Here is a 13,353-nt window from a genome sequence, read left to right on the forward strand (position 1 = left end):
ACACTTTTTGAAGGTACTTCCTCTTTCTTGCTGACTCTTCAAAGAAGAAGCTACAGGAAGAAATTGATGAATTTTCTGATTCTTACTATTGGGATGTCGATCTTGCAGACATGAAACAGGTATATTTACTTTGTCATCTTTTTTGCTACTTCTGTTTTAAAATTCAAATATCAATTGGCATATCTTACCAATTGGCATATCTTATTTTCTGTTCCTCCTCTCTTCCTAACCATCATGTCTGCTAGCTCCATCATTTTCTCTAATTAGCATCTCTATGTTCCACTAAGGATCAACCTGCACTTATCCACTATGGTTCAGGAAGCCAGGCTAGGTTTCACAATGATCTGGATTATGATGTGCCATGTAGCTAATGGTGGATGGTCTAGTGCTTTTTTTTTTTTTTATTTTTTTTTTATTTTCTTACTTTGCTTTTTTTATCCAATATCCACATTCTACTAAAATGTGGGAACCCTTACCAATTGGATACGGCATTTAAGAGCAGATGACTATTGCTTGCTGGAGATGCAATATGTCCTTGCCTATTTTTTACTATGCTTGAGCTTTGATGAAGTGCATTGTCATCACATACGGGGAAAGCTCCTAATGTCATATTTGTTTAAATCCATATCATGAGATTTAACAAGGTGTTACGCCTAGTATCACCATCCACAACTCTCCTTTATTTACCTTTTATTTGCGATTGGCTATGTATGGGTTGCTTTATTATCATACAAAGGTGGCATTATTCAGACAATTATTAAAGAAATAGAAAACAGAAGATTGAGAGGGATTTATTGGAGCTGAGTAGTATTTAAAGCATAGAAGCTGAGAATTAGTAGTTTGAGCTATGAGATACAATAATCTAGATGGATAGAAATATGTTTGCATCATTGTTTGCTGAGATATCACCTGCATGCATAGGGTGCTCAGATAACCAATCCACTACACTATATGTTAACTGGTTATCTATCTCTGTTAGGATAATAACACAAATGGTTATCTAAGTATGAACTTAGTTTCATTTTGGTCACAAATCTTTAATTTGTTTCATTGAAGTAACGCAACTTTAATTTGGGTAGTATATAGGTCAAATCCGTTGCTCTCGGTGTTTGAAGGTGCCGGAATGTTGACTTGGACATTTAAATTTTAAACTCTGTTTCCTAGTCACTTAGTAATACAAGTGGTCTTCTAACTTTGGACTTATTCTGTCCTGGTCTTAAATCTTTAATCTGTTTGTCGCCACAGCATAACCTTAGTTTGAGTAGCAAATTTTGGCCACCTTTGCTGAAACAAATTAAAGATTTATGACCAAAACGAGACAAAGTGCAAAGATAAGTGATATATGTTGAGTGACTAAAAAGAGAATTTACACATGTCAGTCTCCCATTAGTGCAAATGACCATGTTAGCATTCTGACACCTTCAAACATTGGATAGTGGAGGCAATGATCAATGTCTACCCAAATTATAGTTATATTATTGTAATAAAACAAATTAAAGATTCGTGACTCAAATGAAAAGAAGTGCAAAGTTAGGTGCCCATTTGTATTTTTATCCCTATCTTTGCCTGTTATGTATACATATCTGTTAGTTCAGTTATTGGTTTTCCAAGTGGAAGAATGTAAATTAAGCAAAAATAATTCCATTAATATTAGTAAGAACTGAAGCTGATCCGATCAGTCTGGTTAATCTATATCCAGGTTTGGATTTTTAATTTTGACTCACTTCTATTGTTCTCCAAGTTTTATCACCCCCAGGAAGCATCTGAAATACTATCATGTCTTCTTTCTATAAGTCATAGCAAATTTTTATGAATAAGCTGGTCTAATTTAACCGATTTTGTTCTTTTCAGCTTTTGGACAGCATAAATACATCGGGAGATTTCAGCAGCATTGACTATTTAAAGAGAAAGTACGGTGCAAAAGATAAATGGTCTCAGTTTCATGGCTGCTCTGTGTACTTCTATGTTTCAACAGCATCATTTTTAAGGTTTCTTTACTATCATGTCTCCAGATTATTATTATTATTACTACTGTTTGGATGGACTAATTGTATGTGGTTCTTATCACCCACATATAATCAGTTTTACATTACTCACTATCCTTTGACTGGACTAGCATTATGTGGTTATATCCATTATTTCATTACCTGAAGAATTGTTTGCTTACTTTAAGAACATGTGATTGGCAATCCTTGTTGGGGCTTAAACTGAGGAGGTTGAAGCTTGAAGTCATTATGGGTGGTGGCCAAGTGACCGATAATCTTGCTAATGCTACCCATTTGGTGGCCTTGAATGTGCCAGGCTCCAGTGTGGATTTTGATTCTCTCATGAAGAGGTACTACTAAAATCACTTTAGGTTCTGCTGCATCACAGAATTTGGATGATTTATGGTTTTTATACATGCATATATTTTTTTGTGCTTAAGAATGCAATGTTGCAGTAGAAGTAAAAAAATGAGCTGATTTCTTAGTTAACTATTCCAGGTTGCTTTTTGTGTTCTTTCTTTTCCTTCAACTTTTGGGATGTGGCGTACTAGTGACGTATGTATGATTTGGTTAAGCTGCCTAAAGATTGGAAACTTAGGCAGTCCTCACTCTTACATTGTCTTTTTCTTTTCATTCGGGCCTGATTGGTGATACCATTAATGTCTTGTATTAAAAACATATTCACCGGAGCTGCACCTTCTAAAGATGGTCGAGTGTCATTCACTGATTACGACTGCGAATTAAATTGGCAGCATCTCTCCCTTGTACTATAATGTGACACATCTTACTTGCTGCACATAGGGGTGAAAACGAGCCGAGCCGATTTGAACACATCATTATTCAAGCTCTGCTCGAGAAAATCATATTAGTGATCAAGATTAATTCGAGTTGAAGATATTTTGAACGAGCTCGAACGAGTTAAAAACGAGCAGAGCCCGAGTCAAACTTGAACTGTTCACAATAGTAATATTTTTTAACATTTTGTTTATTTTTATTATATAAATAAAAATAATAAAAAAATTAATGAAACTAATTAATAGAAGAAAAATTATAAGAAATAATAAGCTCAAAGAGATAAAAAGAATTAAAAACTAAGTAAGAGTATTTTGCTTTATTGAAAAAAAAAAGCTCATAAAAAAGATTATTGCATGCCATCTATTCTTTCAAGTTTTAGCTCATAAAAGAAGATTACAAGTTTATATGTGAATGTGAATTTATAAAAGATATATTGTAATTAAGTACAAAATCTCTATTTTGATTTATAAGAGATTTGATCTTTATTATCATATAAAAGAATTAAGTTTAAAAATATATATATTCTATCAATATTATTATTGATAATTTAAATTATACGTAATGAGTCTAAAAGCTCATGACCGTGCTGAGCCGAGCTTTTGTCTTCTCAAGCTCGGCTCAAATACTTAACGAGCTTAAAATAAGATCAAGCTCGGATCATTATATTTTTTAAACGAGTTAACAGACGAGCCGAATCCGAGTCAAACTCGAACTGTTCAGATCGTTTTACAGTCCTAGCTACACATAGATGAAAACTGAAGGAGCTTACCAACTCATTTAAAAAAAATAATACTAGGTCCAGAATCACCCCTGAATTATTTGTGAAGGGCCAATTTGGCCATAAAATACAATTTGGCTGCAACTTTTATTTTACTGCCAATTAGCCTTTATCTAGCAATACTTAGAAAAATATTCATTTATACTATAGAAGTTAGTGTTTTATAAGATATATAATCATTTAAATAGAATTTTCTACTTTTGACCTTCTCTTCTCCTAGCTATTATCTAGGTAACCAAACAACAGCTTCTTGACAGAATAAGGAAAAAACTAGAAATCCATGCATTACTACCACCTCTCCTCTCATCTTCCTTTTTCTCCACATGATCATCATGAATTAGAAACTCAAGTCTGTTCCATCACTTCATAGATTAGCTTTCATATCGCCTGCTTGCTTGAGCATATAAAGCTTATATAATAACTAGACTAAAATGTCTCCTCATAAACACTATTTGGCTCTCACATTTTCATCTTCTCTTGTTCTCCAATCAAATTTATAAATTCTGTTTCTTAAAATCATTAAAACCCTCTGATATCAAGATGGCTATATGGTTTAGAATTCAAGCTCAGTAGACTAGAAATGCTTTAGGTTCCATAAAAATTTGTGGTCAAAGGCAGGGATTGCCTCTTTGCCCTGGCAAACTTGTCTTTCAACTTTGAACTATTAATCATAGGTGGATATTGTATCCTAGGTCAGTTAAATATGTAAGAATAATTCTTTTAAGCTACAACATCTAGCTTAATAATTCATGATGGCATGATAGATTACAATTGTGGCAAGTCAACATGATGGATTGGTATTATGGTAGTGCCATATCATACATCATTCTTTGTGAATGGAATTTATCTTGTCGAGTTGTCATATATAGTAATGAGATTTAGTATTTGCAGTATTTCTTACACTTCATGTTTGTATTCTTCTGCTAGATATTTAGAGTTGAGGTTATTGGTAGTTTACTTCTTTACAAGGAAACTAAAGCTGTACATGTTAATTACATAGAGTGATCTTAAGAAGCTATGTATAGTAAGCTAAATCTCCTCCCCTATTTATAAGAATATTTATAGCCTAAACTACTGGCTTAATTTAAAAAGTAATTTAGTTGTTGACCCCATTTATTGCTTTCCATTGACGTTCCCCCTCAAATTGATGCGGATTATTTACAAGCATCAATTTGTTGGCAAAAAAGTTATGTCTATGCTGTGTGAGAGCTTTAGTGAAAATATCTGCCACTTGAAGATTGCTTGACACATGGGGAAGAGAAATAGTCCGAGCCTCAAAGGAAGAATATTTACGATTTTTAACATACAAAACAACAGGAACAGTATTTTCATACTTATGTAATCAGAATGACAATTGGACGAATAAAATCTTTCAGAATGCAAAACTAGATGTTACAGACACAAGGCAGTCAGGAATTACAAAATTAAATATCGGCATACTAAAGAATTTAGCTTTAGAAATCACAAAAGAATTTATAGGAGATTCAGAAACACAAGCATTTGAAAATGAAGAACAAGAATTAGCTATTGGCAGCTCACACACATTAGATTATGCAATTTATGTGATTTTAATGAGTTTGCCTGTCAATACAAGAAATTTTATTATAAGTTAGCAATTCATAATCAACCTCATTACCTACAGTTGTTTTTAGAAAAGTTACCATTTCCTGTTAATACAATCATCAAAAAATCCTTTTTCGAGGGGGTGAGTGATGAGAAGATACCAAACACACTTGGAGGAATTATTAAAACAGTAGAAAAATACATAGCACAGAAATGTGTGGGACAAATTAGCTATAGAACAACTAGAGACGCAATTAACTGTTGCAACAAAATTAGAATTTGGATGCTATAGAAAACCAGCTTTTAAGTGAAGTATTAGAAAAAAGAAATACTTTAGAAAACAGAAATGGAGTCCTCAAAAACGATGGAAACCAAAATATAGAAAGAAATTCTTTAGAAAGAAAACAAATAATAAACAGAAATACTGCCCACAAAAGAAAAAGAATTGTAAGTGTTGGCTATGCCAAGAAGAAGGACACTATGCAAATGAGTGCCCTAAAAAGAAACAAAACAAAGAAAAAGTTAAAATTATAAGATTACTAGATGAACACGACTTAGAACCAATAGAAGAAATAGATCCAAGTTTAGAAGAAGTATATTATATAAATGAATCAGAAACAGATGAGTCAGAAACATAACCCAAACTCAACATATATCAAAGTAGTGATTCAGAGTAAAACAGTACTAGGGAAGAGAAATAGTCCGAGCCTCAAAGGCCTCACGGATGATGTGGCGATCAACATTGATATGTTTAGTGCACTCATGGAAGATGGGATTGGTAGAAATGTGAATTGCACTAGTATTATCTACATGAAGAGGAGTAGGACTGTATTGAGCAAAACCAAGCTTAGCCAATAGACTGTGAAGCCACTGTTATCTCACCACAACCTTGGGACATAGCTTTATATTTGGACTCAGTAGAAAACTTAAAGACGCGATCTTGTTTCTTGCTTTTCCAGGAAATAAGGTTTGGACCAAGAAACGTACACCATCCCGTAGTAGAACACCTACTGTTACTATACCCGGCATAATCGGCATCGCTATATGCCATAAGATCAGATGAGATAGCAGTAGGATAGAAAAGGCCTTGAGAATTTGTGCCATGAACATAGCGAATTATTCTTTGAACTACAGCCATATGTAGGTGTTTAGGAGAAGCCATGAACTGACTAACCTCTTGTACAACATAAGAGATATTAGGACCAGTGATGGTAAGATAGACCAAGCTGCTAACTAGAGTACGATAGGCTGCAGGATCTGATAACAAGTCACCCTCATCTTTGAGCAGCTTGAGATTAACTTCCATAGGAGTAGCAAGAGGAGTAAAGTCTTAGAGACCAGCAGCCATCACTAAGTCCTGAGCATAATTATGCTGAGATAAAAAAAAATGCCATGTAAATTGGCAATAATTTCTATACCAAGAAAATATGCGAGAGAACCCAAGTCCTTCATAAAAAAAGAGTCTTGTAAATGTTGCTTTAGTTGAGAAATTAGAATTGAATCAGTACTCGTGATGATTATGTCGTTAATATAAAATAAGAGAATGACAATGCAAAGCTCATTTCGACGAAGAAATAAAGATGCGTCATACTTGCTTTTGACATAATCAAACTTCAATAAGGTGGAGGTAAATTTCTCATATCATGCACGAGGGGCCTGCTTTAGACTATACAAGGAGCGTCTCAATTTGCACACTGCAGTAGTAGAGTTAGAAATTAAACCTGTCGGAGGACGCATATAAACATCTCCCTTGAGTTCACCATGAAGAAAAGTGTTTTTCACATTCATTTGGTGCAGAGTCCAAGCAGGAATAGCTAAAATTGTGCGAATAGTAGTCATTTTTGCTACCGAAGCAAAAGTCTCCTCGTAATTAATCCCATATTGACAAGAGCTGCTAATTGGGGCTTGGCACCAGAATCAATGACCCATTTGGAAGATCAGAATAGGAGACATGTATTTGATATACCTGAATTAGCGATTGCAGTAGTGGGAGTAGATGATGACTTTAGAGCCTCTTGGTACCGTGAGAATTTGGCATACTCATCTGCAGATATGAGAATTGAGTCTGGAGTATCCTGAGTGGAGGCAATATGAGCCGATGGCTTTGACTGATTCTTGTGCTGTAACTTTCTATATTCTTTGATTATATGTCTGGACTTCTTACAATAGCGACATACGATTTCTCTTGAATCATTTCCTCTTTTAGAGTTAGTTGACTTAACTTCTTTTCTAGATCTAGATGCAGTATTACGGCTCACAAGAGCACTATTAGACTAGGTAGAGGATAAGTTGGAATTCTCAACTCGGAACACCCTACGAAACATCTTCCAAAGTTGAAACCTCCGACTGGAAAGGATTTGAGATCTAGCAGTCTTAAACTCAAATGGAAGAGCAGCAAGAAAACCCATAGTGATCAGTTTCTCCCGTTGAGCTTGTTCTTTGATATCTAAAGACACTGGGATTAGCATATTAAACTCCTCATAAAGATTTTTATAATCTATGTAAAGGCTATTCACATCTTTGCACCCTTTTCATATTTGAAAATTGCTCTAATGACATTAAAAATATGAGAAATATTCCCTTTGCTGGAGTACAGAAATGCTAAGTATTGCATCAAATCTTTCACCAATTTACAATGATTCACTGACTGAACCACCTTATTGTCCATTGAATTGCATATCATTAAATGCAGTCGAGCATCATCTCTCAACCAAGCTTGTTTTCTATCATCAGTGGGAGGATCATTAGTTAAATGATAACCTTTTTCAACACTCATTAGATATAATTCCACAATCTAATTTCAGCCCAAATAATTTGTACTATTAAATCTGTCTTCTCTAATTTTTGTTACTACAGGAATCACTTTCGACACAATATTCTTTTTCTCAGACATTCTCAAGCAAAGAAGAATTCAAAATAGGGGTAGAAACACAGAATAGAAACTAAACAAGAATTGAATAAATATCTGGATATGAAGAGAAATCTCACAACCACGTAAATTTGAAAGGAACTGAATGTGAAGGATGAAAGTGGGAGTAAGGGCGACTCATGCGAAGCTGACCGCTGTGACTAACGCGCAGGGACTCCGGCAACCAAACTCTGGACAGTGACTAATTGGAGGGTGGCGCACCTCTTGGTATAGATGGTGACAATAACCAGAAGTTAGAAGATGATAAACTGAGAAATCAGACCTTGGATCGTCTGAAACAAAAATGCCAGAAAACTCAAAAGTAAAAAAAAAAATTGAAATAGGATTTCAGTGCTCTGATACCATATTATAGTATAAAGAGATAAAAGAAATATTTTGTGTGTATTGATCAACAAAATATACAGGTATTTATACAAAATTATAAGGTATAAATTAGAAAATATTATAATCTAATTCCTACAAGTCAGCCCTATAATCAAGCTCTGTAATCTCTACACATCATCCCTATAATCAAGCTCTAATTATTTCTGTCCTAATCAACATTATAGCTGTAATATATGTCAAAGCCGTAAGCTGGTGAGGCAAGTCAGTTGATGAAGGTGAGTGTTGGTCCCAGAAAGGATGCGATTAACTTGGTGATTGTTTTCTATTTAACAGTCATAAATGATCTGACCAACATATCAAGTATTATTATAATGCACTAGTTAGGAAATTGTCTTTTCATTTTGCACGTGATTCATTCCTGTGAGGATAGATAATATTTTCCCGCTGCTTCAATTAGCTGCATTGATTTAGCTTTCATTGTTTAGTGGTAGTTCTATATCCTTTCATTAATTGAAAACTAATCTTTTATGCTGCTGCAGTGCAAATGAAATTGCATAATGTAAAATTTCCTATTATATTGATGCTTACTATTAAATACAATTTCCTTAATACTACTATATGTACAGTTTAACTGTCACAGAGAAGTATCTACTCTGGAATAAGAAGTTTTATGTAATTGGATATCAATGGTTGGAGGACTCCTTGGAGATGCAGACAAAGTTGCAAGAGGATGCATATAGCTTGAAGCCTTGTGGGTTGCAAGAGTCAAATATTGAAGAATGGTTAGTTTAAATTGCCTTTTGTCTGAAATAACTATCCATGTCAGCACATGTTTATAGCATTGGAGATTGTTGTCATTCATCTCATTCCTGTTGAAAATAGAAACATCTAATTTTCATATTTTCACTAAAAATAAATTTGCTTTTGCTTTTTGCCAACACCCACAACATGCAAGTCATATCAGGCTCATGTAGTCCTGCTGTTACTTTTAAAAATGTGATCCGTTTTTGTTTGAATGTGCTCATCTGTGCATCTATTATTTGAAGGTACCTCATCATAGAATATTTATTTCTCTTAGGTATGAAGTCAGAGAAACTAATATAGCTACGTGAATAGTCAAATAGCTCATGTAGTCCTGCTGTTACTTTTAAAAATGTGATCCGTTTTTGTTTGAATGTGCTCACCTGTGCATCTATTATTTGAAGGTACCTCATCATAGAATATTTATTTCTCTTAGGTATGAAGTCAGAGAAACTAATATAGCTACGTGAATAGTCAAATAGCGAACATCTACATTTTAGAGGTTCTTCTTGCCATTCTATGTTTTGCTTGTGCCATTCCTGTGGTTTCGGTTTTGAACCCGAAAGTGTAAATTAGTGACAATAAAACTTGCAAGATATATTGTACAAATCGGACTTGGATTGTTGTCTTAAGAATCATTTTTTTTGTGGAGGATTAATGATTGACCATGAATGTAGAAATTTTATGGGACTTGAGACTTTTGAGTTGAACTCGCACAGTGGCCATATAAATGTAGGGTGGGATCTCATCTTACACAAAACCAGTTGCCTTTGTGCTAAAGCTTAATATTCTTACAATTGACCCTTTTATAATTGATATTTAATAAAATAATAATTCTTTTAATTAATAAGTTTTCAATGAACCAACTCCATTTCTCATTGAATATTTATTAATTATTATTCAATAATTAATGAATTCTGGAAAAAAATTTATAATTAATAATTATTAGAGAGAACATTTAAAGAAAATGCTAAATGTCTACATATTATTTTTTTTGTTTATATTTGTTATATTTTATATTCATGATTGGTGATAAACTTTAAATCTTAGAAGTAATCAAATGTAAATAATTTTAGAAGTTATCTAATACAATTTTTTTTATATATTAGGTTTATATAAATTTATATTTCTTATAGAGAAAAAGGTGTAGTCATTGTGGAATTATTGTAGAGCATGGTTTTTTAATTGAGTACTTAAATTTTAACTTGCTCTTTTAGAATTTTTTTATGTAGTACTTTAATGATTTTAAGTTTATATATGTACTTTATTTTGAATACTTCTTTTCCATACTGATTTTTTAGTAAATTAATAATCCTAATATTTAATAATTTGGAATTCACTAAATGTATTAATTATAAGAGTTAACTGTATTTATAGGTAACTCTATATTGTAAAACTGCAGGAAAAGAAAAGAAAACTAAACAAAACTTTTTCTCTTGATTGATTCTGAAAACCTGATTACAGACTTCCAAAATAAATTGAATAAAGATAGTACAAAATTTAGGTTAGTTGACTTGGCCCAAATAACTTCAGAATGTATTCCCCTCTAGTTAGTACTTTGATTTTGGCGACTTTAGAATAGAACCATTTAAATATTCAATGATACATTCTTATACTTCTTCCATGTGGGTTCTCCAATTTTCCCTTCAAGTACAACTGAACCTGAACTTGTTACCTTATCAAACATGGATAAGCTACTTGAGGCCCACCATAAAATTCTTGAGGCCCTAGGTCAACATACAGATTTAGACTCTTCTGCTAGTTCACACTCCATGTCTTTAAATACGATCCTAGGGTCATTTGGCAATTGGGCTATGTTCAACTCTGATACCATGTGTAAACCCCATGGCTTTGAGAGTATAGAGACGAACTCACATCGAAGTCATATATGAGAGATTAGAACCTCAGGTTGTACAAAATCTACTAGCTTGTGGCCTTGTGCTAATGATAAAGATACTCCAGTAACGCCACTTATATGTCACTCTACTTTTATACTTTTCTCAGGATTATATTCTCCAAGCATGAAAATTCTGGAGTAAACAATTGTTACTGAATTGTAAAGCGAAGCCTATGGTTCTATTTCTGTTTCCTATAAACCAGTCCCATTGCAATTCCTGGCTTGGTTACATCTGTTGGATTGACCAATTCTATATTAATGCTGGCAAATGCCGGCCCAAATCACGTTTGATCATGTGTAAAGTTTAGCTATTTTAAGCATATCTTGAGCTTGGTTGAAATAATGATCATGTGTGAATTCCCATTGCAGAGATTTATTGTGTTAAAATTTGTTTGTTCTTATAAATGGTCAATTATCGGATTATTCAAGTTTTGGGTATATCTGCACATAAGCATAATGTACTGAAAGTATTCTATTTGAATGACTAATCTTATTTTGCTGTTTTGTTCCTTGCCTAGGAAATATAATCTGGATATGGACAATGCCTCTGGAAATTTTGACGTTGTTAGAAACCAGCAACAATTATCATCTGCTGACAGCCAAAAAGAAGACAGTGGCGGAACTTCTCTTAAACATGCTAGAATATCGTCTTCGCCCAAGAAAGATGCCAAAAGGAAAAGAGGGGGACCTGCTGGCAGGAGTGTGAAGGAGGGAAAAGTTGGCCTTAGCCAAGCTCCAAGACCTCGCTCTCGTGGTCGAAAGCCTGTTAAACTTTGCGACACTGGATCAGATGAAAACAACTCGTATGATGACAAGGCAGATGAAGCAAGGATCCAACTGGGCAAGGAAAATCATGAAATCCATGCAGAAAAGAAAATTTCTGAAATTAAACAGATTGGAGGAGAAGATACAGAATCAGCACACATACACAATATAGCTGAGAAAGAGGTTACTGAAGGGAATAGACTGCAAGAGTGGGATGATAAAGCTCCGGATGCTGAAATTAGGAAGAGGCATCAGAACAGAGACTTTCAGTCTGATAAAACTCATAGTGAAATAGGTGGAAGGCACGACGTGGAGGAGAAAGAAAACCCAGATAAATTAGAAATTATGGTTGATCCAATTCATGCCATGTTATTAGACATGATTCCTAGCCTGGGAGTGAGGAATGTGGAAATTTCAAATCAAGTTTTTGAGCGCGAAAAGCCAGCTGGGGATCCTACTGCACAGCCAGTGAAGAAAAAGAAAGTCAGCTACAAGGATGTTGCATCTGAAATGCTCAAGGATTGATAAAATAGCTTATGTGCATTATATTTTATTACGTTGGTTGGTAGTAACATTTGCAGACAGTAGGTATGGTCAAATATGTTTTCCCTGTAACGTGGAAAAGTTACATATATATATAATGCATCCAGTTATATCATGTGTAGAATTTCATTGCTCAGAGAATTGTTATTAAGATCTAGTTTGTAACACTTTTTGGAGCCATTTAACACAACCTAGTAATATTGGTTCATTTAGTCTCTTTTCCCCCGACAGATAAAGAGGGTGAACAAAATATTTTTAATACGTACTCTTTCTTTGTTTCTCTTTAGTATTGAAAAAGGAAATTTCAATTCAAGAAACCTCATCAAATCTGCCTAACTGCTCTGACATTCATTTGCTGGTGTATCCTAGCAGCCTGAAGGCATCTCCTCCTCAGTATCTTTAGGTTTGATGAGAGTGGCTGTGGTGATGATGGGGCTGTTGGCACTACCAGCATGACCAGCAACACTCTTTCTATAATACCCTCTTTCTCTCTTTTAAAATCTTATGTAGTTATTTCTTTCTAAGAGAATTTTCTTTTATTGATGAATTTTTGAGAATATATATATGACAGTTTTTCTATGACAGTTTTTCTTGTCTTTTTCTTGTTAAATATATATATTACGCTTTTCCTTATTTGTAATTTAATCTCAAGCCAAATTTTTCATATGGTATATCTGTGATTTGTCCATCTTAGTTGACTACGTGTCTATTTTTTTTAAAATTATTTTAAGGGACGTGATGAGATTCAAACTCTGACGAATTGATCCTCGTAAGAATAAAAATTATAATTTACACTACAAGAAAAAAAAGTTAACAGCGACGGAATTTTGAGACGGTTTTAGTCCTTTATTAATTTGTTACAGAATAGCAATGGATCAGTGATAGAAATAAAAATTAAAATCTTTTACACAACTAGCAACAGAATACCAACTGTTTGGTGACAGAATACATTCTATCGCTACTTTGTAGGTAT

General features: G+C 33.8%; 1 protein-coding gene across 1 annotated transcript in view; it reads left to right on the forward strand.

Moving 5' to 3' along the window:
- The window catches only part of LOC8279553 (DNA ligase 4), a 31,553-nt gene extending 18,961 nt beyond the window's left edge, over positions 1-12,592 (forward strand). Inside the window, exons 23-27 of the mRNA XM_048371642.1 lie at positions 14-119; positions 1,852-1,988; positions 2,174-2,335; positions 9,001-9,156; positions 11,591-12,592. Coding sequence (XP_048227599.1) covers positions 14-119; positions 1,852-1,988; positions 2,174-2,335; positions 9,001-9,156; positions 11,591-12,362 — 1,333 coding nt within the window. The 3' untranslated portion in view covers positions 12,363-12,592. The remainder of the gene's footprint in view (positions 1-13; positions 120-1,851; positions 1,989-2,173; positions 2,336-9,000; positions 9,157-11,590) is intronic.
- The last annotated feature ends 761 nt before the right edge of the window (positions 12,593-13,353 follow it).

This window comes from Ricinus communis, chromosome 3 (assembly GCF_019578655.1).
Source record: "Ricinus communis isolate WT05 ecotype wild-type chromosome 3, ASM1957865v1, whole genome shotgun sequence".
In the NCBI taxonomy this organism is placed as follows: domain Eukaryota; kingdom Viridiplantae; phylum Streptophyta; class Magnoliopsida; order Malpighiales; family Euphorbiaceae; genus Ricinus; species Ricinus communis.